Source organism: Barbus barbus (assembly GCF_936440315.1).
Source record: "Barbus barbus genome assembly, chromosome: 18".
Lineage (NCBI taxonomy): Eukaryota > Metazoa > Chordata > Actinopteri > Cypriniformes > Cyprinidae > Barbus > Barbus barbus.
The window spans coordinates 30,941,286-30,965,184 of NC_136746.1; the positions used below are offsets into that span (position 1 = coordinate 30,941,286).

Genomic DNA, 23,899 nt, shown 5'->3' on the forward strand with positions numbered 1-23,899 from the left:
CTTTTCTTTTTTTTTGGATTTTGATAATTCAGAAAGCATGTGTTTTATTTTACTTACATGCATGAACCTAATTTGTCTTCACATCTGATTAAAAGTGATTAAAAGGAACAGTCAAAAAATACAATTTGGTAAAAATTGGTAACATTTTACTGCAAGACTTTATATATAAGGCATAATTAAAGTATTTTTAATGCATTAATTATGCATTGTAATGCATCTTATTAATAATTGTAATTACAGTTATAAAGCATTATAATACTTTTTTACTCATAAATGCAATGCATTAAAACACTTGACAAACAGCCATTTTCAGATGTAAAAAATGTACAAATACAATGAATTTTACAATAATTGATGAAAATATATAATGTAGGGGTGTCCCCGACTAAGGATTTTCATAGTCGAATCTGAATTTTTGAATCTTGCCGATATTCGTCTGATAGTCGAATCATATATTTGGGGGCGGAGCACAATACATTACCAAGAGTCAAGTCAGACAGTGTCATAATTACTGGCGTTAACACACAGGGGAAATGTGTATTGGACGCCTCGCAGATACAAACGGGGTATATAATGTTTTATGTTTTGATTAAAAGATATCAGCGAAACCCTAAGAATTCACAACATTTCATTTTTTTTTACAATAGTGCTCTCATTATAACGTTAGGCTATGTATATGACAGTAGTTATTAATATTCTGCATTTCTGTTTTGAGCTGCAGGTGACCAGTAGAATGAAGCTTTTGATAGCAGGTTTTTATTCAAAGCGATTTAACTCATCATTTATAGAATACGCTTCGTTATTTATACAACATAATGTTAATATTACGACTTATAGGCTATTATGGAAAGTCAAACTTAAATCTATAGGGGTGGTTGGATTTATTCAAGCATGTTCAAATATTCTTTTGAAGCTTCTTTCTTTTCAGATTCTTATTTACAGCATTATTTTAATAGGCTGTATATTAACTTATTGGGAGAAAACTGGTAGTTCTATGTGAAATCAAAGATTTGAGCACCCCATATAGCCAAAACTCCCCGTGAATATTCGACTGTGAGATTGGGAGTCGAATCAGGCTCCTCCTATCGAAGCATCGAATCCTCGATTATTCGGGGGCACCCCTAAATGCATTGCAATGTAATTTATTATGAATTTTCATTGATACATTTATAATGCATTGTACATGAAGGCATAAAGTGTTAAATTATTATCAATTTAATTTATTAATATATCAGAATATTTTTGGCACTAAGACAGTTATTTATTTAGCAGGTGTTTTTCTTGCATTAATACAGTGCCATTTTGTTAATATTTTGAATTAGATTTAATTTTTATATTTTCATTTTTTTGTGTGTTTTTTTATTTCTGTGTTTTCATTTAGTCTACATTTTCCTTTTGTTTTGTTTTTTTTGTTTATTTCAGTCCATGTTTATTTAATTTCATTACAAGTAATGAAAATGTTCTTTAAAATTTGTTTATGGTTTTAGTTCACGCTAATAACCCTGGTTATCATTCTTGCAGTATAATATGGTTGATTATTTACTCGCCCGCAGTACAGCAGTGCAGTGTTTTATTTGTATTGCTGCTCATAATTGTTAATTTGGGAGTCTGGTTTCTGTCCAGCAGATTTGCGGTGAGTCTCGGAGAGAATAACGCTGCACAATAACGACATGGAAGCAAAAATAAACAGGCAGGAAAATCAATGCTCGTGACGCTGTGGCTCTCGTGAAGCGAGTGGATGGAGGCACTTCAAAGACGAGGCCATCTGCTGCCCTTTATCGATCCCAACCCTGATATTTACAACAGAGCTTCATTCTAATGCAATCAGACTATACAGCCAAGAAAAAGCTGGAGTCCTGTGCATCGTCGCTGTCCTGTATGTGTCAAGCATTTGATGCAATGCCCTTTTGGACAGCATGCTAAGAGAGAGTTTCCAGTGTGTTTCGCTTCACTATGACACTCCGCCTTTGAGAGTGAATGATCAGATAATCAGAGCCAAGACAATTAGAGTGCTGTGAAGAGACTCGACACAGGCTTTGGCCCAGAAGAGTTAAATGAGCAGCTCAAGTTAAACATAGACTGAGTGTTTTACTTAATGGCACACAAATCCAGCGCTCCTTGTGTTCTTGGTGACATTTTAATTCTTAGCACATCTTTATAAATGCGTAGCGAAAATAGGCACGTTTGCAGTGGACTCGCGAGTTCTCATCCATATTCAGCAGCGAGTGTTTTGAAAGCGCCCATTAAACTATATTAGTCCTTCAGTGCACCACCAGAAAACAATGAGAGCTGCGCTATTAATGATAGTAATTTGAGTAAACAAAGACTCAGACTTATAGATTTATATCAGAGAAGCCAACTATGGAGATATTAATGTATTGATTTAATCATTGTTCTGTCTGTATGGAGACGTGCTGGAAATGTGTTCACTCTCAGTTCATCTGAGATCAGGATGAGTTAGTTTCTTCATCAGGTTTGTAGAAATGTGTCTCTGCATCAGTGTCTCAGCAATAGATGCTCTGCAGTGAATGGGTGCCGTCAGAATGAGAGTCCAAACAGCTGATAAAAACATCACAATAATCCACACCACTCCAGTCCATCAGTTAACATCTGGAGAAGACAAAAACTGAAACACATCCAGCATTAAGATGTTTGTAACTTAAATATGAGTTCATAATCCATAATAACTCTTCCTCCAGTGAAAAAGTGTTCTGGTCTGAATCAGGAGAGAAATCTGCACAGATCAAGCAGCGTTTACAAGACAAAACAGCTCTAAACTTTAAAGCTTTGGTCTTCTCCAGATGTTAACTGATGGACTGGAGTGGTGTGGATTATTGTGATGTTTTTATCAGCTGTTTGGACTCTCATTCTGACGGCACCCATTCACTGCAGAGCATCCATTGCTGAGACACTGATGCAGAGACACATTTATACAAACCTGATGAAGAAACAAACTCATCTACACTACCAGTTAAAAGCTTTTGAACAGTAAGATTTTTAATGTTTTTTAAAGAAGTCTCTTCTGCTCACCAAGCCTGCATTTATTTGAACCAAAGTACAGCGATACTTAAAATAACTGTTTTCTATGTGAATATCTGTTAAAATGTAATGTATTTCTGTGATCTGCAGCAGTATTTTCAGCATCATTACTGCAGTCTTCAGTGTCTCATGATCTTCAGAAATCAATTAATTAGAGTAAATTACATTTTAAAATATATTCAAATAGAATTAGTTACTTTAAATAGTAAAAATATTTCAAAACTTTACTGCTTTTGCAGTATTTTGGATCAAATAAATGCAGGCTTGGTGAGTAGAAGAGACTTCTTTAAAAAAAACTGTTCAAAAACGTTTGACTGGTGGTGTACATCTAGGATGGCCTGAGGGGGAGCACATTTTCAGCACATTTATTTTAGGGGAACTATTCCTTCACTGTAGCTGTGAAATCTGTTGAGTGTGTGGCGTGCTGCAGATCTCTAGTGTGTGTTTTGCTGTAGTATATGGCATTGTGTGTGCATAAAGGGCTCGTGATGATCCCTGCCAAGCACTGAATACTGCAGATGTCATGTAATCTGAATGTGCTTGTCTCAGGGGTTTCTTTGAGACTGAGTGAAGCTATTTTTAATGGAGACGCCTCTCATCTCTGACAGTAATATAGCGGTGGTGTTTTCAGAGGCACACGTGGTCATGCATGAGCTTTGAAGATCAATAGTGTGTGTTCTTCTGTAATCCTTAAAGAAGATGAAACAGCAGCTTAAGGGCTCGTGGCTTGTGATTTCTCTGCTGTGTAGTCTGTGTGAGAGGAAGATATGCATGTTGGGTAATTACTGGAGGTAAAACTTCAAGAGCACAGCTTGATAAGTGAATTAAAGCACATTAACATGGATCCTTACACAGAGTTCTGTAATCTGATTGGATGAGCCTCATTCTCATCTGGAATACAGAAGATATTTGTGCACCTGTGATCAGTTTAATTCTGTTTTATTCTACAGTATGGTTAAGGTGATGTGTTGGCAATTGTAAACAGCCTATATTTGGATAATGGACTATATTACTTGGCGAAATCATTGATTATGATAATTATTACTATTGATAGATGTAATTATTTTCTTGTGTTTTGTCATATTGATGTTTCTATCGTTGTGATAGTGAAGTGCCCAACAGATTCCAACAACAATTTTCATTTTTCACCTACTGTTTTATGAATACTGCAATTTGCAGTGATATTTTAGTATTTAGATATTACAGTTTTTGTTAATATTCTGAATCAGTTTTTATATTTATATTTTGTTTTAATTGTAACTTTAAAGCGTGTTTTTGGTCATTTTTGTTAGTTTTCGTTTTTATGTCTATTTTTTTATTTATTTTAACATTTATTTTGATTTAAGTTTATTTAGTTTTAGTTATTTTAATGCTTAAATTAAACTAAACAAATGAGAAATGTTGCTATTGCAATTAGTTGAAATAAGGTTATGCTTTTTATATTTTATTTAACTTTTTCTTTATAGTTTTAGTTATGTAATGTTAAAAACCCTGGTCATTTTACGATATTTCTATTTTATTCTTTTCTATTTTAGAATTTTTAAACAAAAATCAGTCATAGCCATTTGTATTAAGTTTGATATGCAGTTACTTTAGTACTTCAAGTTACACTAAATAAAAATAAGAAATGTTGCCATGGCATCTGTTATAGTATTGTGGCTGTAGAGACACGCACAACTACAGAGTAACAATAATAGTCCTTTAATTCCAACTTCAAACACATAGGACAGGAGAATCACCAGGAGAGTATGCAACCACACACACTAAACTTAAAACAATCCACAACGAAGCCCAGACACTGAGGGAATATATACACAGACAAAACAAAGGAGCAAACGAGATGATTAACGATACACAGGTGAACAGAATTGCATAATCAAGACAACTAAGGAAAACTGGGTCAAGGTAACAAAACAAGGCAGGAGAACTGAAACAGGGAAAAACACAAAAAGTCCATAACTGTAACAGCAACTAGCTGACATAAAATAAGTTCAAGTTGCTGTTTTTTTTCAGTTAATTTAATGAAAGTGTTTTTCATCATTTTAGTTTCAGTTAATGATAATAATCATGGTTAATTCTAGATTCTAGGTTAATTCTTATTTCAAGATTCCAGATTTTTATTTGTCACATACACAATTATACAGAGTATAACCAGCAGTGAAATGTAGGTCAGGTCCGCTCCAAGGACAGTGCAATTATATAGAATACAAATATTAAGAAAAAGAAAAGTAGAAAAAGTAAAAGAATACAATAAAATAAAAGATAAGATAAGATAAAAAATATAAATGTGCAGGGGTGTATTCCAGAAAGCAGGTTATGTGACATACCCGGGTAAGTTTGAGGATAAGCGAGCGGATAAACTTGGCTTTCCGTTCCAAAATCGGAGGTTACTTTTAGGGCATGTAAGTAACCATAGTAACTTGCTCTCTGAAGATAACCTGCTCTGGAGGTTATGTTCAGGGTTAGTTCACTTCAGTGCTATCAGTGCACGCGTGACGTACTGACCAGCCTTCAGTGGGCCTGACAGATAGTGCACAACATTATATAATATTAGATTATATAATATAGCCTAGCTATATATATATATATATATATATATATATATATATATATATATATAGCGCGCTAATATAAGTAATAAATAAGGTAATATATTATTCTAATATGGTTATTTTATTTATTTTATTGGCATATATAACAGTTATCTGTATAAATTATAAAACACTATGACAAGGTAATGTTTAATTTATTATATTATATATACTTATTACATTTTATATTATCATCTCACACATGGATTGGCATTTTCTATAATGTATTTCTATAATAAAAATACATATCTGATATGACTTAATATATAATTAGCATCAAACTAAAAATATAAGTCATATTCTCAAGGATTGAAGATTAAACGGGAAAAAAAAAAAGATTACATAACCATCAATTAGGTGGCGATATGCACTAAGCATGTAAACGAACAAAAGAAGAAGAAAGAAACAGCATGGTGCGCTTTTTCTTAGCGCCCGTTTCCATAGTGACTCGTCGATTCATCGCTCTGTTGAGATTGTCTTGAGTCTTGATCCTGTAGTTGAGTGAACTTAATCCCGGACGCGTTTTTGGAACCACATACCTCGAGTAAGCAAGGTTTGGCGTTAATCAACCCAAAGTTCAGGGTTTAACTGAAGGTAAGTTAACTGTGCTTTCTGGAATACACCCCAGGTCAGTATGTTGTTGACTTAAATAGTAGTATAAGAGGAATGTGCAAAAGAATGTGCAAAAAAGTTGTACAGGGTATGTAAATAGCAGCAATATGAGGTAGAAAAAATGATGAATAGCTTATTGATATGGTGATATTTACATGGAGTCAAGTGATGTTATGACACAGAGTTAGAGTTTAGGAGCCTGATGGCCTGGGGGAAGAAGCTCCTCCTAAGTCTCTCAGTTTTTGCCATCAGGCTACGGAAGCGCTTACCAGATGGAAGCAAAGTGAATAGACGGTTACCAGGGTGATTTGAGTCCTTGATGATTTTGACAGCTCTATTTTTGCAGCGTTTGAGGTAGATGTCCTGCAGAGAGGGGAGAGCAGACCCTGAGATGCGCTCAGCTAAGCGCACAACTCTCTGTAGTGCTTTGCAGTCCTGATTGGAGCTGTTTCCATACCACACTGAGATGCACTGAGTCAATACACTTTCTATGGTCCCTGAATAGAAAGTTTTCAGGATTGCTGGGGAGACCCTGAATTTCCTCAGCTGTCGCAGATGGTACAGTCTTTGCCTGGCTTTCTTAACCTGTGTTTGGATGTGTGTAGTCCAAGTCAGGTTCTCAGAGATGTTTACACCGAGGTACTTGAAGCTACTCATCCTCTCCACAGGGGTCCCACTGATCATAAGAGGAGTGTAGGGCTGCTGCTGTCTCTTCCTAAAGTCCATGATCAGCTCTTTAGTTTTGCTCACATTCAGAGAGAGACAGTTGTCCTGGCACCATGATGTGAGTCTCTCTACCTCATCCAAGTATGCGGTCTCATCGTTGTTGGAGATGAGGCCCAGAACCACAGTATCATCAGCGAATTTGATAATAGATGTGGAGCTGTGAGAGGACACGCAGTCATGCGTGTAGAGAGAGTAAAGCAGGGGACTCAGGACACAGCCCTGTGGGGCTCCTATGTTCAGAGTGATGGAGTTTGAGGTGAACTGGCCAACTTTCACCACTTGAGGTCTGCCGGTGAGGAAGTCTTGAATCCAGTCACAGAGTGAGGAGTTTAGGCCGAGGTCTGTGAGTTTAGATGCCAGCTTGATGGGGACTATAGTGTTCAAAGCTGAGCTATAGTCAATGAATAGGAGCCTTACATAATTCCCATTGTTGCTGTCCAAGTGTGTGAGGGAAGAGTGGAGGACGTGAGAGATGGCATCGTCAGTAGATCTGTTTGGGCGATAGGCAAACTGAAGAGGGTCCAAAGTAACGGGTATGGAGGAGCAGATGTGGCTCTTTACAAGTCTCTCAAAAACCTTCATGACTATAGATGTGAGGGCAACTGGGCGATAGTCATTCAGGCAAGAGGGTTTATTGTTCTTAGGCACAGGAATAATGACAGATTTTTTAAATGAGGTGGGAACCACGGAGGTAGCAAGGGACTCATTAAATATGGAAGTGAACAAACCAGCGAGCTGATCAGCGCAGGACCTCAGATTACAGGATCATCGCTGCTCTGCCTGCTGCTTCCTGACGCGCTGGACGGCAGAGACGCACCGCCGCCATTGCAATCGAAACGGACGTAGAAGATGTTTAACTCGTCGGCCAGCAACGGATCTGCTCTCACCTCCGCGGAGGATTTGTTTCCGAAGGCACAGATGGTCCTCAGTCCCTGCCACATCCGTCGAGAGTCGTTGAGCTGGAAATGAGACTCAATTCTCTCTCTGTATCTGTGTTTAGCGGCTCTTACTGCGCGTCGGAGAGCATAGCACGATGCTTTGTACTCGCTCGTATTCCCAGACAGAAGAGCCTCATTGTAAGCGGCAGTGCGTGTGTTAACCGCAGCACGGATTGTTCTGTCCACCCCACGGTTTCTGATTGGAGAATGTCCTTATCGTTATTGTTTCTGTAGCTTGCTCAGTTAGCGTGTTTACAAAGCTTAATGCTACATCCGTGAACTCGCTGACGTCAGAAGAACTCGCCCGGAACATGTCCCAGTCGACGCCATCAAGAGCCGCCTGCAGCATAGCTTCTGAGTGGGAGGACCAGCGCGTCACTACTCTCTGCACCGGAGGATCCTGAACGAGCCTTTGTTTATATTCCGGTGTGAGGAAAATGGCGGCATGGTCCGATTTGCCAAAAGCCGGTAGTGAGCGGGCTTTGTAGGCATCCTTGAACTGAGTCTAGCAATGATCCAGTGTGTTTGGTCCTCTAGTTGGACAGGATACATGTTGATAAAAGTTCGGCATGACCGGCAGGTCAAGTCTCCCGCGATGATAAAGGCAGCGTCAGGATGTAAAAGCCGCTGAGCTTTTATTTTTTAATTTTATTCTATAGTGACAATAACTTTTGTTATTGACAATAACAATTAGCAATAATTCTATTCTATAATGGCAATAACCCTGGTCAATTGACAATATTTCTATTCTATTCTATTCTATTCTAATGACAATAACCATAGTCAATTGGCAATATTCTATAATGACAAACCCTGACCAACTGGCAATATTTCTATTCTATTCTGTTCTATTCTATTCTAATAACAACAATTGGCAATATTCTGTTATATTAACAACAAAAATCCTGGTCAATTGGCAATATTTCTGTTCTGTTATATTCTAGTCTATTATAAACTAACTGAGACACAGAATTTGTATACTGTTGCTCTCTCGTTGGTCTGATTGCTTCTGTTGTTCTCCTCATTTGTAAATCGCTTTGGATAAAAGCATTTGCTAAATGATTAAATGTAAATGTATTATAATGACAATAACCCTGGTCAAATGGCAATATTATATTCTATTCCGTAACAACAAAAAAAACCCTGGTCAATTGGCAATATTTCTGTTCTATTCTATTCTATTGTATTCTAATGACAATAACCTTGGTCAACTGGCAATATTTCTATTCTGTTCTATTCTATTCTGGTGACAATAACCCTGGTCAAATGGCAATATTTCTATTCTGTTCTATTCTATTCTGATGACAATAACCCTGCTCAAATGGCAATATTTCTATTCCGTTCTGTTCTATTTTATTCTATTCTGATGGCAATAACCCTGGTCAAATGGCAATATTTCTATTCTATTCTAATGGCAATAACCTTGGTCAATTGGCAATATTTCTATTCTGTTCTATTCTATTCTGGTGACAATAACCCTGGTCAAATGGCAATATTTCTATTCTATTCTGGTGACAATAACCCTGGTCAAATGGCAATATTTCTATTCTGTTCTATTCTATTCTATTCTGATGACAATAACCCTGCTGAAATGGCAATATTTCTATTCTGTTCTATTCTATTCTATTCTGATGACAATAACCCTGGTCAAATGGCAATATTTATTTTCTATTCTATTCTCTTTCATAGTTAAAAAAAAATATATGAATGAGTCATGGTGGTCTGTATGAAGTTTGTTTTTTGTGTTGGGTGTTGAGAAGTGTTCTTCCATCAGCTTGTGTTGATGGCAGTATGTGTGTTTGTTGCCCTTGAGCGTCCCGTCCGTCTGTGGAGAAGGCATTGGTTTCAGACAGACGAGGTGCTGCCTGAAAATCAGAGAAAATCAGAAAAGATAAGAAGTTCAGTTCCGGCGCAGTTACTGGTCTGTGAAGAACTGCTCGTATCTCACAATATCATCTGCTATTTCTCAAGTTCTCTTTGAAATTTAATAATGTATTTGGTAAGAGATATGAGATAATGTGCTTCAGACGTTTATATTTCTAGCAGTGTGTGTGCAGACGTGTCGAGGAGAAGCTGGATCTTGGCAGTGAATCTGGAGATGTTGTTCATCTTGAAATATCGCTGACCCACCAACATTTCTCTTTGCATCATTGCAAGTCTTTAACTTGCTCGGCTGGGCTTTAAAATATGTTTAATATTTAGTAATATTATCAGTTTACCTGCACTAATTCTATGAGATGAGAACAAAACATGAAGTAAATTGATGTTAATAATGACACTAACTTTACAACATTGACATGGTTATTAAACTGAACTGAATCAAAATCATTTAAAATAACTAGTTGAAATAAGTTTTTTTTTCAGTTAATCTTTTTCTTAATGAAAATGTTTTAGTTAATGTTGATAACTCTGATCATTTGTCAATATTTCTATTGAATTTTATTCTATTCTATTCTATTCTATTCTATTCTATTCTATTCTATTCTATTCTATATTTTAGAATTGTTTGGGGATTTTTAATACAAATCAGAAATGCTTTTGTTAAGCCGGTTGTTTAGTTATTTTAGTACTTCAAATTAAACTAAATGAAAAAATGCTGGCATCGCAACTAGCCAAAATTTAATACGTTTATACTTTTAAAATATATGTTTATAATTTATTTAATTTAATGTTATTTTATTTAAAGTAATGATTGTTTTTGGTTTTAGTTTTAGTAAATGATAAGGACTATTATCATTTGACAATATTTCTATTCTATTCTATTCCATATTGTTTGTTGATTTTTAATAAAAAATCAATCATGGTTTTATTTAGTACTTCAGCTTAAACTAAACGAAAATGAGAAATGTTGCCATATTTCATTTTTTGTTTGATATTTTAATATTTTATTTCAGTTAATGCTATTTTATTTCAAGCAATAAAAATGTTTTTTTTTTATTGTTTAACTTTGCAACATTGGCACGGCAACTAAACTGAATTAAAACTAATTTGAACAGAATTGATCTAAATAATTATGTAGAGCTGCTTTTCAACTGGAATTAAATTTGTTTCATAATTCAAATTATGATGTAAAAATAAATGATAATAAAAATAATCAAATTGTACAATATTAGCACTGTTATTTCCTGTTTCTTACACTGAAGCTGCTTTGAATCGATCTGTATTGTATGAAGCGCTGTAGAAATAAATGTGCAGTGGTTTGTCAGTGTTTGTGTCGGCTGCACTAGAGCGTTTTGAAGTCCTACTGAATACAGAAGTGATCTGCATTACTGCATGTAGAAGGTCTGTTTCTCACGCAGGCCTCACATTACCCATCATGCTCAGCACAGCTCTGTTTGTGCCCGCTAGCCGTTCATGCCCTTGATTGTGATTAATAAGGGAAAGCTTATGAAAACTGCATAATCTCTTTTTGCATAATTAACGGCAAACCATGGCAGCATCTTCAAACTATAAGTCCTGTAATCAGAGAGAGTTGAGTGAGTTTTGAAGCGCTCAGAGAGGATGAGTGGAGATATTTGATGATTTGAGATGATCTGAGTAGCGTTACTGTAACTTGTGACTGTATATGGAGTGTGATGATGCTTCATGTGTGAATCGCTAGAGATTCTGCTGTAATGTTTATATCCACTGGGAACGACTGGTTTGCACATGAGAGTGAGGAAAAATTCAAGGAGAAATTGTGGATTTATCAGCTGTTTAACAATCAGAATGCAGAAATTAAACTTTATTTGTTTTGATTTTATTTGTTTCATGCATTGTTAATTTAGTATGTACTGTTCTTATGAATAGTTTTAGTTTTTATTTTTATATTTCCCTTTTTAATTGTAATTTTAGTTTAAGTTTTAGTGATTTTATTGTGTTTTTGTCTTTTTAAAAAAAATAAATATGTCTATATAGTTTTTATTTAATTTTTATTTCAGTTTTAGTTGTTTTTATTACAAGTTAAATTAAATGAGAAAATGAGAATTATTATCTTGACAGCTAGCTGAAATAAAGTAATTATTTTCATTTATCCAAAGTCACTTATAATAGAAGAACAGAAGTAATTAATTAATTAATGACATATGCATGGTCAGGTTGAGTAGAAAGCATGATTAGATAACAAGCAAATTATTTTTATTTTTATTATTATTAATTATTATTTATTTATCCCTATCTATCAATTATGAGCATATGGCTATCAAATATAATTCTAATATAATTTTTTTTAGCAAAAATAAACTATTACTGCGACTCCGTGAGATGACCGTGTGACTAAACCTTTGGTCAAGCTGTCCACCGCAGTTAGGAAGCTTTGGTTGAAATATGTGTTTTCCTGCTGTCTAATGTGCTGTTCTCTCTCTCACACACACACACACACACACACACACACACACACACACCCACACACACACACACACACACCCACACACACACACACCCACACACACACACACACACACACACACACACACACACACCCGCACACACACACACACACACACACACACACACACCCACACACACACACACACACACACACACACACACAGTGGTCAGATCACGTGAGCTCCATATGGAGCTGCTGGATGAGACTCATCCTGTTCTTAATGATCTTCATGTATCTGTTGACCATCTAAAGGTTCTTTAATGATCATTACAGGGACCCTTAACACAGCCTCATATATCAAACACACAGACGCTCGATGATCCCAGTGTGCACTGCAGCGAAACCAGCTCTAACTGTGCTTCTTTAATTGAAGCTTCTTCTCTGGACAGCAAAGGACTCATCAATATTTTAATACTCTTTATCTATATTGAGCAGCACAACTGTGTTCAACATTGATAATAATCAGAAATGTTTGTTGATCAGTAAATCAGTATATTATTATGATTTCTGAAGATCATGTGACACTGAAGACTGGAGTAATGATGCTGGAAATACAGCTGCAGATCACAGAAATAAATTACAGTTTAACACATATTCACATAGAAAATGGTTATTTTAAATTATAAAAACATTTCACAATTTTTACTGTATTTTTTGATCAAATAAATGCAGCTTTGGTGAGCAGAAGATACATATTTATTTAGAAACTCCTCACCATTCCCAAACGTTTGACTGGTATTATAGTCTCTATAGCTGGTCTCATCTCTGGCTCTGTGTGTATCATTAGTTGGAGTGCTGTGTGACACAAGCTGGACCTCAGACTGGAAGAGACACTAATGACTTCCTCTGTGTGGGTTTTCTGCCCACGAGCGCCAAACCGCTGTCAGTCATCTCGGAAAAACCTTCAGCAAGATGCTTCTTAATGAAACATAGTCAACAGGAAACTAAAATTAGTAATGCATTTTGTGTATTAGTCACAATACATCATTTCAAAGCAGCTTCACAAAAAATCATCATTATAATATTTTAATATCTTCATGCCTTATAGTTGCATTTATCAGATCTGATAGAGTTACAGTTTGCAGCAATACAAACAGTCAAGCAGTTGAGATAACACGAGTGCATGTGCAGTAAAGTCAGATGAACTATAAATCCGTCTTGCATATCTCTGGCTGATAATACAGTAGATTATATGAGCATAGAGGCAGTTGTAGCATCAGTATTCATGAGGGCTGATGGTCTTATTGTTGCTCTGTCATCCATGGAAATCACCCGCTCCTTCTTCATCATGTTGGCTGAGAGCCAGATTTCTGCTGCTGACTCAGACTCGTCTGCTGATGTATTCGACATAAAACGCCTGCGAAGCCTTCAGCTTTCTGTGTGTTCAGCTCTCCTGCTTTCTCCGTGCCTCTTTGTGTGAATTATGGGAGAACCATGAGCAAAGATTTGATCTATGAATGCGGTAATAAGCTTATTTTAAACTGGAGATTATTCTACTCAATTTTCAACTTTAAAATCAAATTTAAAAATGTGGACGTGTTAACAAATTACTACAACAGACCATGATTAACCCCAAAAGATCGTTACACATGTGTTAAATATCACTGTAGTAATATATGTGTCCCTGCAGCACAGAAGCAGTCATGAGTAACACAGGTATATCTGTAGCAATAGACAACAATACATTGTATGGATCAAAATTATACATTTCTCTTTTATGACAAAAATCATTAGGATATTAAGATCATGTTCCATGAAGATATTTAGCAAATTTCCTACCGTAAATATATCAAAACTTCATTTTTGATTAGTAATATGCATTGCTAAGAACTTCATTTGAACAACTTTAAAGGAGATTTTCTCAATATTTAGATTTTTTTGCTCCCTCAGATTCCAGATTTTCTAATAGTTGTATCTCAGCCAAATATTGTCCTATCATAACAAACCATACATCAATGGAAAGATTATTTATTCAGCTTTCAGATGATGTATACATCTCAATTTCGAAAAATCGACCCTAATGACTGATTTTGTGCTCCAGGGTCACACATAGTCTCGTTAGGATAAAAGTGGATAATGGGTTTATAGGAGACAGACGAGGCAGTTGTGTGTTTAATATCACAGGTGCATGATGTTTAAATCTCTATAATATTAGAATCAGAGCTCTCAGAGGAACCGTATTCTGGGAATACAGACACCGTTCCAGCAAACAAATGACTAAACGTTAGTCATCACAGACATTGGCCGTCAGGAGGACTGTTGTTTTTATCCAGTCTTTCTTTAGGTGTATTAAAGCCAGAGCAAACTTGCCCACAGACGCCGCTTCATGAATGTAAAGCACAGCGATGCCAAGAACTGGTGAATAGCAGAAACATTTTCCCTCACTAATTCAACAGAAGCAGCACACTACTAAGGGAACATCAACCTGATCCTAAACAGCACCATTACAATTGTGTGTAACTTTTGATTTGCTATTTTATTGACTGAATTATATTTATAATGCAAGTTTTCTCTTGTTTTCTTATTAGGGCTGATTCTTGAGATCCTAGTGTTTCATGCACTGCTCAATTTTGAGCTTTATTCTGCTTCCAAATCATGTCTCTTCTCTCAGACTAGTGGAAAGAAAACATGCAAATACACATTTAAGGGTTTGTTTTATTGATCTATCGTCTTGTCTGTTGATTTCGATCTTTAATGCATTGTTTCTCTTACTTTCAGCAAGCTTTACAGTTTTATTCCTCTCTATATTCTGAAGGTTTGCTCGTGTCGTTCACACCGAGTTATTCAACATTTCACTCCTGAAAACATTGGAGTAAACATGGAAATTTATTTGTATTCTGTCTGTTGATAGTTTCTGATTTATGGAGTGATAAAGAGAAATAAAATAAAGAATGAAAATAAAACCTTTAACTCTAATATGACAAGAAAACCAAAGAATTATGAAAGTTTCTGATCCAGCAATCAGATTTATGCTCTGGAAATATATGTAAATTAGTGCATATTTAATTAGATAATGTTTCATCTTCATATTTAAACATAACATTAAAAACTTATATAATAATATATAATATAATGTAATAGACAGTTGTCTTAATTTAGTATTGTCATTGAGATACTGTTATAGTTTTGTTAATATTTTGATTTACTTTTAATTTATATATTTTCTGCTTTCATGTTAATTTTAGTTAAAGTTTTTGTAATTTTGCTGTGAGTTTTTTGTCATTTTTAGTAGTTTTTAAAAATATATATATAGATTGTTTTTATTTCAATTTTGGTTTCAGTTATTTTAGTGCATTAGGTTGAACTAGAATAAAATGAAAATGTTGCCTTGGGAACTCGCTGAAATAAGTTTTTTGTATTTTATTTTATTTCAGTAAACATTTATTTTATTTCAAGTAACATTAGTTGCTGTAATGAATTGAATTGATCTGAATAAAGACTCTTCTGTAGAATTGTCTTCTGTAGAGCGGCTTTACAGCTGAAACTGAACACTAATTCCTGTTTATTACACTGAAGCTGCTTTGAAACGATCTGTATTGTATGAAGCTTGACTCGTATGGAGTCAGGCAGCAGAAATCTGTTCAATCTCTTCGCGTGAGAAGTTCAAGTAAGAAGCATCTGCAGAATGAGATTCTTAAGAGATTCTGGAAGTCTTTAGAGTATCTCGACTCTCACATCTTCAGAAGTGACCCGCGTCCTCTCATGTGGATGAGTGTGTGTTTCTGAGCGTTTCTTCAGTCAGTGTGTGTGTGTGTGTGTGTGTGTGTGTGTGTGTTATGGCTCTCCTCAGGATGCGGTTAAAACACAGCAGAAAGCATTTCTTTCTCACACAATTCTGCTTTATCATCAATGGACAATCTTTCAGACGGAAAAGGGGCTTTTGGAGCACATCAATCCGGGAAAAACCTCTAAATACATATCTAATGAAATCAAAACGCATGAGCGCTGATATCTTTGACTGTTCACTGATGCTTGAATATATCGAATAGAAACTCTGAATGCATCTTCATTATTAAATCATATTAAGACTACACTGGCCGTCATTCAAAACATGTTTCAAACGCATTAAATAAAATTATGAGCCATCATATTGAGTTTCCTAATGCATTACACTGCAAAAATTAGTTTCTTAGGGTTTTTATCTTTTTTTTCTTTTTTTTAATCAAAATACATTTACTTGAGATGCAAAATGACTTGTTTGTATCAATGTATCAACATTTATGATTGCAATTATTAATCATATGATTAAAACAAGACAAAAACACAGTGGAGGAAAATGATTTGTTGCAGTGCAGGTATCATAATAATAATGTGCTGTTGTTTGAGGTGTTTTTCTGCTGATCTGGCTGGATAAAGGTTGAATGGATGCACTGTTTTCTCATGGCTTCACACACGCTGGAGATTTTCTGATGTGAAGCATTGATTGGCGCTGCTCGTGTTTGTTCTGCTGCTCTATGAGCGCTTCTTCTGACAGAAACGCTGTTTATTTCTAATAGCACCGCTGTGTGAAGTGAAGCTGATGCTAATAGACCACAGAAAAGCTCCTGATTAATGCCTGCTGATTTAGCAGTTTTGCAGTTTTACTCCAGTTTTGGATGAAGCTCAAACAGTAGATCTTGGGTTTGATTCTCAGGGAATACATGAAGAGATAAAAATTATACCTGCAATGCAATGCAAGGTTCTTTGAACGAAAGAACATCTGGCAAATGCATAAATACAATGTAAATGTATTAAAACTGGAATTATATTCCAGTTTTAAATGTGCATCTGATTACAGACAGCCTGGGATTACACAAGATTTGTATTATAAAGAGAACCAGTTCAAGGGAAGAATAGAAGCTTTTTGGATTAAAATAATTTCTTAATATGAAATTTGAATGGTATGACAATTAGATATTAGACCGTACAAAAATTGAAATCTACACGTTAATACACACTATACTCATAGTCACGCAATGCTGATGTTGTTAACATTAATCATTTGAGAATAAAGTATAACAATGATAATAATTTGCACGGTTTGATGTGATATGAGCTGATTAACCGATTGTTAGATTTAATCACCATTGTAGCATGATTTATGGTAATAGAGCCATATAATATTCATATAATAGAGCCTTAATGAACTTATCAAATGTAAACTTTTAATGACTTATTTGGATAAAAGCGTCTGCCGAATGCATATACACTGTAAAAAGTGATTTAAGTGAAACTTAAAAAAATTGAGGAAACCCCTTAAAATTATCAAGTAAATAATCATTTAAAAAATTTAGTTAAGTGAATTGTCATGTTCACTTAACTTATTTTGTTTTATTATTATTTACTTGATCATTTTAAGGGGTTTCCTCAATTTTTTTAAGTTAAGTCAACTTATCACTTTTTACAGTGTAGTAAAACAGCACATATTATACTGTTATACACAATAATATGCTGCGTTGTTGTGGTATGACTGCGTATAATGTCATGTCCTGATCACATTGCTTTGTGGAATATGATTTTTATCTTTGTGGATTTATATTCACATGACGGCGGTAAATGATGACAGAACTGACTGTTTTTTGGTGAAGAGACTCTTTGATTTTCTTGCATTTCCTTTTATTAATCTACTCTTTTCCTTTTGTAGTGAACTTCGATCACTTCCAGATTCTGCGGGCCATCGGGAAAGGGAGCTTTGGGAAGGTAAGACGACCAACTCACATCCATTATCCATGTCTGTACGTACCGTCGTAAAAGAAGAGTTCCTCCAGAAGCTTGTTCAAATAAATGAATAATCAGATGATGACAGATTGGTGTGAAGCGAGCCGTCGAGCCGCTGCTGTAAGTACAGTGAGAGATTGAAATCAACGCAGAACCCTGGGTAATTCAGCCGCTCTAATTACCCTGCGCTCTCGTTATCTGAAACGAGGCCGGCTGAGATTTACCGCTTAAGTAGGCCTTTAAGTAATTAGAATTGAATTTTTCCATTAATCTGGACTATAGCAGTTAATTAATTTAACAGAGACTCTTCTGCTGCTGTGAGAGACTCATGTGTGTCTCATCTGGAGCTTCAGAAGAGAAACAAAGACTGGAACTCAAGAGTCATTTATGAAGAAAACGCAGATCTCCATCACGTCTCATGAGCTGCATTCATGGTAATACATTTCAATGTAGGATTTTGTACCATAAAGTATGTTGAGTTGGATCAGTATCAGATCTGAGTTGTGAAGCAAAATGAGTTTTAATAGTTGCTCATGTCTGTCTGTAACCCATGAAGGAACCGCAGATTTACTTCATCTGTTTAAAGTCATTAAATATTTTAGGCATTTCCTAAATGTTCTGTACTGTCAAAAGAAACAGCCTTTGTTAATTCACTAGTTTTCTAGTGCTGACCTTTGATTTGGCCCACCATGCAATATCATAAGAGGAGGGAAGACATAGGAAAAACATGCCATTGAAATATATTTGTTTTAACTTTTTTTGCATTAAGATGTAAAAAAAAAACAATATAAGTGAATATATATTTTTTTATATTTAGTATTTTATTTAATTTGTTTGCAGTTAAATGTTAAAGATATAACTGAAATAATAATAAAAAGATAATGTCCAATTTTTTTTTTAATTGTTTGAAAATGTTTAAAATTTAATATTTTATTTAAATATAATATAGTTGGATACAACATTTACTTTTGGCCCATGACCCTCAATCAATCAAGTTGTTGTTTTAGCATCATACTATTATAATTTTTTCTAATATTTTGAATCAGTTTTTATTTTTATATTTTCTGTTTTCATTTTAATTTCAGTTAACATTTTAGTAATTTTGTTGCATTTGATACATTTTATATATATATATTAAATTTATATTATTTTCTATTTCCTGGTTTTCTGCTTAAATTGGTCATGAAATGTGATCTGATCTTCATCAATGTCACAAATATCAACAAACACAATATTTCTAAGCTGATAAAACACAAACAGTTATGATCTTTCATTCTTTATTGAACACACCCAGTAAACATACAAAGTGATGTTGGAAAAGTAAGTGAATAACTGCTTTAATAACTGGCTGAACCTCAACCAAGCGCTTGCTGTAGCTGTGTATTAGACCTGCACAATGTCCAGGAGTAATTCTGGACCTTTCTTCCTCACAGAATTGCTTCAGCTCACCTATATTCTTAGGATGTCTATATTCTATATTCTGTGGACTGATGAATATCTAAAGTCTTTGACCCTTTCCAGCTACATGCATATCAACAACTCTTGATCATAGGTCTTCTGAGATCTCTCTTGTGTGTGAGGCATCAGCCAATGCTGCTTGTGAATAGCACACTGACACTGTTTGGGTGTTTATATAAGTCAACTTAGCTATAAATTCTCATTTCATTGATTGGACTCCTGGTTTGCTAACATCTGACTCCTATTGGCATTTAATGACACCAGAAGCCTAGTGTTTCTCTTACTTTTTCCACCATCAGTTTGTATGTTTGAAGGGGTCATCAGATGCAAAATTCACTTTTCAAGTTGTTTGAACATAAATGTGTGTTAGACGTGTGTGTACACATCCATCCTATAATGATAAAAATCCACCCACTGGTTTTTTTAAATCCCTATTTTAAAATCCCCTTTCTCAAATCAGGCTGTTCTGAGATTCCTATCAGAATGATGTAGTTCTGTACAGGCCCCTCCCACGAGAGTTGATTGACAGGGCCGTCTTACCTTAGCCCCGCCCCGCGTGAGCTGAGAGCTGTCCGGCTCCAGTGCAGGGGAAGACAAGATGTCTCCGATTAAGCGATTGAGGTGTTCTGTTGTTGGATGTAATAATGAATATAGCAGTCGTCATTTACTCCCGACATCTGAGCCGCTGAAGATGCAGAGGATTAAAGTTACTTTTGTTTTTGAAGGGAATGCACCGATCCCCGATCTACATAAATGCGTCTATGTTCACCCGAATCATTCGTGATCCAGCTTCATCTACAGAAGAAGTGAGTATAAGGGTTTTTATGAATCTTTGCAAATGGCCTTTCCTAATAATGTGCTAGTTAGCCAGTTCCGCAGCTGAAGTAAACAGTCTGCTCGTCACTCTACGTAAGAGAGGGGCGGGGTCAGCAGAGCTCATTAGCATTTAAAGTAACATGGACTAAAAATGCCATGCTGAAAACAGAGCTGATTTTGACAGGGTAAAGAAGGTGCTTTTTACACTACCGGTGAGATATTTTAACCAAAGTATGTTTCATTAAGTGTCTTTTCATTTCATTATTTCATGTTCATCATGACTTTTTATTAAGACCCTAAAGAATCATAACAATTTGTGGAAAATGGGCATCCAAAGATCCCTTTAATGAATGAGCTCAATAAAGACATGAAAGATGATGTTTGTGTTTTATCGGCTTAGAAATATTGTGTTTGTTGATATTTTTGACTTTGGTGAAATTCAAATCAAATTTCATGACCAATTTATACAGAAAATTGACAATGGTTCACTTACTTTTTCTTGCAATATATATATATATATATATATACTGTAGGTCTTTATTAAGCACAGTCAAAACAAAAAATATTCAGACACCAGATATAATTTTTGATATTTTTTGACACTTTTGCCTGATCATGTTTTGCTCAATTTTTTTTTCTTTAATTGCTAATGTGATCTTTTTACACACAGACTGAACTAAATGAAGCACTGCTTGGTGATTGGTTGAGCTTAAATTGGTTTTTATCTAATTGTGTTCTTAAATTTATCAGCTGACAGCTATTCAACCCAATTCATTACATACCTTTCTGTGTATGTGTGTGTGTCTACATAGTTTTCATTAACTTTTTTTTAAACAAAAAAGATTTTGTTTATGGTTTCAGTTTTAGTTACCTTTAATAACTCTGGCCTGATGAATCTAATGAGGGATGCACAGCTGAGAAACTGGATCAACACTAGTTCAACATAATGAAATAATGTTTATGTTTATGTTATTAATGCAAGATATTGCATTAATATTGTATTATTGTGCATATCAGTACCTTTTCTTTGTGAGAGTGCTGAGTGTTTTCAGGAACGTCAGATATTTTCATTTGTGGTCAGACGGGACTGATAGTGATGAATGGAGCAGACAGCCATCAAATATCAGATGGGTCTGCGGGTAATATTATTCTCAGAGCCTCTTATTTCATCTTTCCTTTTGCTCTTTTTAAATGGCCTTTTAGGAAATAAGTGACCCTCTTCTGAAGCCTGTCAGCTGCCGCTGTGCAATAAATCACGTCAGAATGAGCTCGAACCGCCTCATCACGTCTTCATCAGAGCTAGAACCATAAAAATATGAGAAATGGCTGGGTTTGGCCTGAGTTTGATACGAACAGAATTGAGGATGAGCACCTGCGTTCAGTTCTGCTGTCAGTGTTTGTGCAGCAGGACTGAATATTATATTACATGCTTGTAGCGACGCTGAGAAAAGCCTCAAAACATCATTAATCTGAGAGAGACGGCAGGATCGCTCGCGTGTGCTTTCAAACTGTGCTTTTCCAGATGCTTTCTGTGTCAGAATGTGACACGCAACATGTTGTGCATTTAATTGAAGAGCATTTTTATCCGATTAACTTCCCATTGCTTGTCATTATTAACGCCTGTTTGAACAGCTAGAACTTATATTCCCATGGTGAAAACTCAGCAAACTTTATATGTATGAAGGGTATGTGGCTAATTGCATTTTGAGTAATTTGAGGATTAATGGGATGTATGGTTGCCTAGCAACTAGCAGTTAAATTTGAGCAAAGTTTTCAGTATGAAGGGCCAAAAAAATCTAACTTGATTGAGGACCGTGGACCAGAAGAAAATGTTGCATTATATCCAACTATATTATATTAAAATATATATATATTTTTAAAACTATAACATTTTTAAATGATTTTTAATCGAATGTAAAATAATTGTAAAATCATTGAAAAATCATTACATTTTTTAATTATTAATTAGTTTGTTTATTTAGTTTGTTATTTTAGTGATATTTTGATAATTACAGTGATATTTTATTTATCCACTATTATAGTTTTTAATTGGTATTTTTTTATTTTTATATTTTCTGTTTTCATTTTCATTTTAGTTCAAGTTTTAGTAATTTTGTTGTATATTGTCATTTTTGTTTTGTAATATATTTTAATATATTTTTAGTTTTATATATATTTTATATATATATATATATATAGTTTTCTGTATAGTTTTAGTTATCTCTAGTTTTTATTCATTTGTATTATAGTTTTAGTTATTTTGCTATCTCATGTTATATATATTTTTTTATATTTTCCATTTTAATTTTAAAGTTTTAGTAGTTTTGTTGTGTGCTTTATTATTTTTTAGTATTTTTCCCCCCTTTTTTTAAATATTTAAAAAAAAAAATTTTCAAAATCAAAATCACATTTTGAACAAAATTAAACAAAACAAAAACGTTAAAAACTAAACTATGAATTAGAGATTAAGCTTTGAGATGTTTTTGGATGAAATGTTTGACCCAACATGCTGGGGTTTTTTTTTAACTCAACTATATTTTATAAATTACTTTAATGTTGGATTGAAATGAATCCAAAATAGGCTGGAAATTCTAATTATTTTAATGCATGCAGAATAATTACAGTAACATCACAGGCAACAGTAATTCAAAAGATGAAACTTATTAATAACACCCAGAGATGTACACAAATACAACGGTACATGTGTATATGAGTGAGAAAAAAAGTGCAGAAAAGACTGGTAACTCAACAGTTTTACAGTTAAATGAAACATTACTGAATAAATATTAAATAACTTACATTTAAGACCAAATTTGACTAGTAATTCCCTGTATGACTCTACATCTGATATATATAGCAGAATGTGATTTTAATAGAAATGAAAAAGCAGGCATGAAAACTGGTGAGACGTTTGGAAGACATGGTGATTATGAGCAACACTAAAACATTGAGAGCTCAAACCTGAGTTCAGCCCAATCTGAAAGCACCTTCAGTGTCATCTCGGCTTGATTTGTGTGTCCTGCCGTGATACACGGCCCCGTGGAGAGCAGCACCGCTGGGGGCCGGCGGGATTAGATCCCCATCAGAGGGATGGTAATGACACAGCAGGAGAACAGTCTGTGTTCCCACAGATCTCAGTTTAATTGCAGACTTGCATTCGTTTTTAAAAAATGCAACTGGGACACAACAAATCAAGACTTATTAGAACGGGAGCTAATTAGTCTGAGAATAGAAATTATCCTAAATTGTGTATGTTAAAGTGATAGTGCAGCCAAAAATGCGAATCAAAACTTTTTGTGTGTTACCAGACAACTTGCTGCCCTAACTATATCTAGGTCACTAATCAAATTCAAATTCAAATTCAAATTTTATTTGTCACATACATATACATACATAGTACGACATGTAGTGAAATGTATTGTACGACTGTCCAACAAAATTAAGAAAAAACCTCAAGTTTAAAAAATAACAAAAGAAGACAAAGTTTGGTCGGAGCAGTCGTGACGGCAGCCGATCTCACCGGCGCCATCAAATAAATGTTAGTTTTTTTTGGGAAGCATCAAAATTTAGAAGATATAAATGATGTTTTATTAACAAAGTTTGGGAGGAGCACGTCAGATACTTAGCCTAATTAAACACAAGTGGCACGTAAT

At 34.8% G+C, this 23,899-nt stretch overlaps 1 protein-coding gene across 1 annotated transcript in view; it reads left to right on the forward strand.

Annotated features, from left to right (window-relative positions):
• Positions 1-23,899, forward strand: part of stk32c (serine/threonine kinase 32C) — a gene marked incomplete at both ends in the record, with an annotated part of 88,669 nt that overhangs the window by 12,953 nt on the left and 51,817 nt on the right. The window contains one exon of the mRNA XM_079439880.1: positions 17,899-17,954. Coding sequence (XP_079296006.1) covers positions 17,899-17,954 — 56 coding nt within the window. The remainder of the gene's footprint in view (positions 1-17,898; positions 17,955-23,899) is intronic.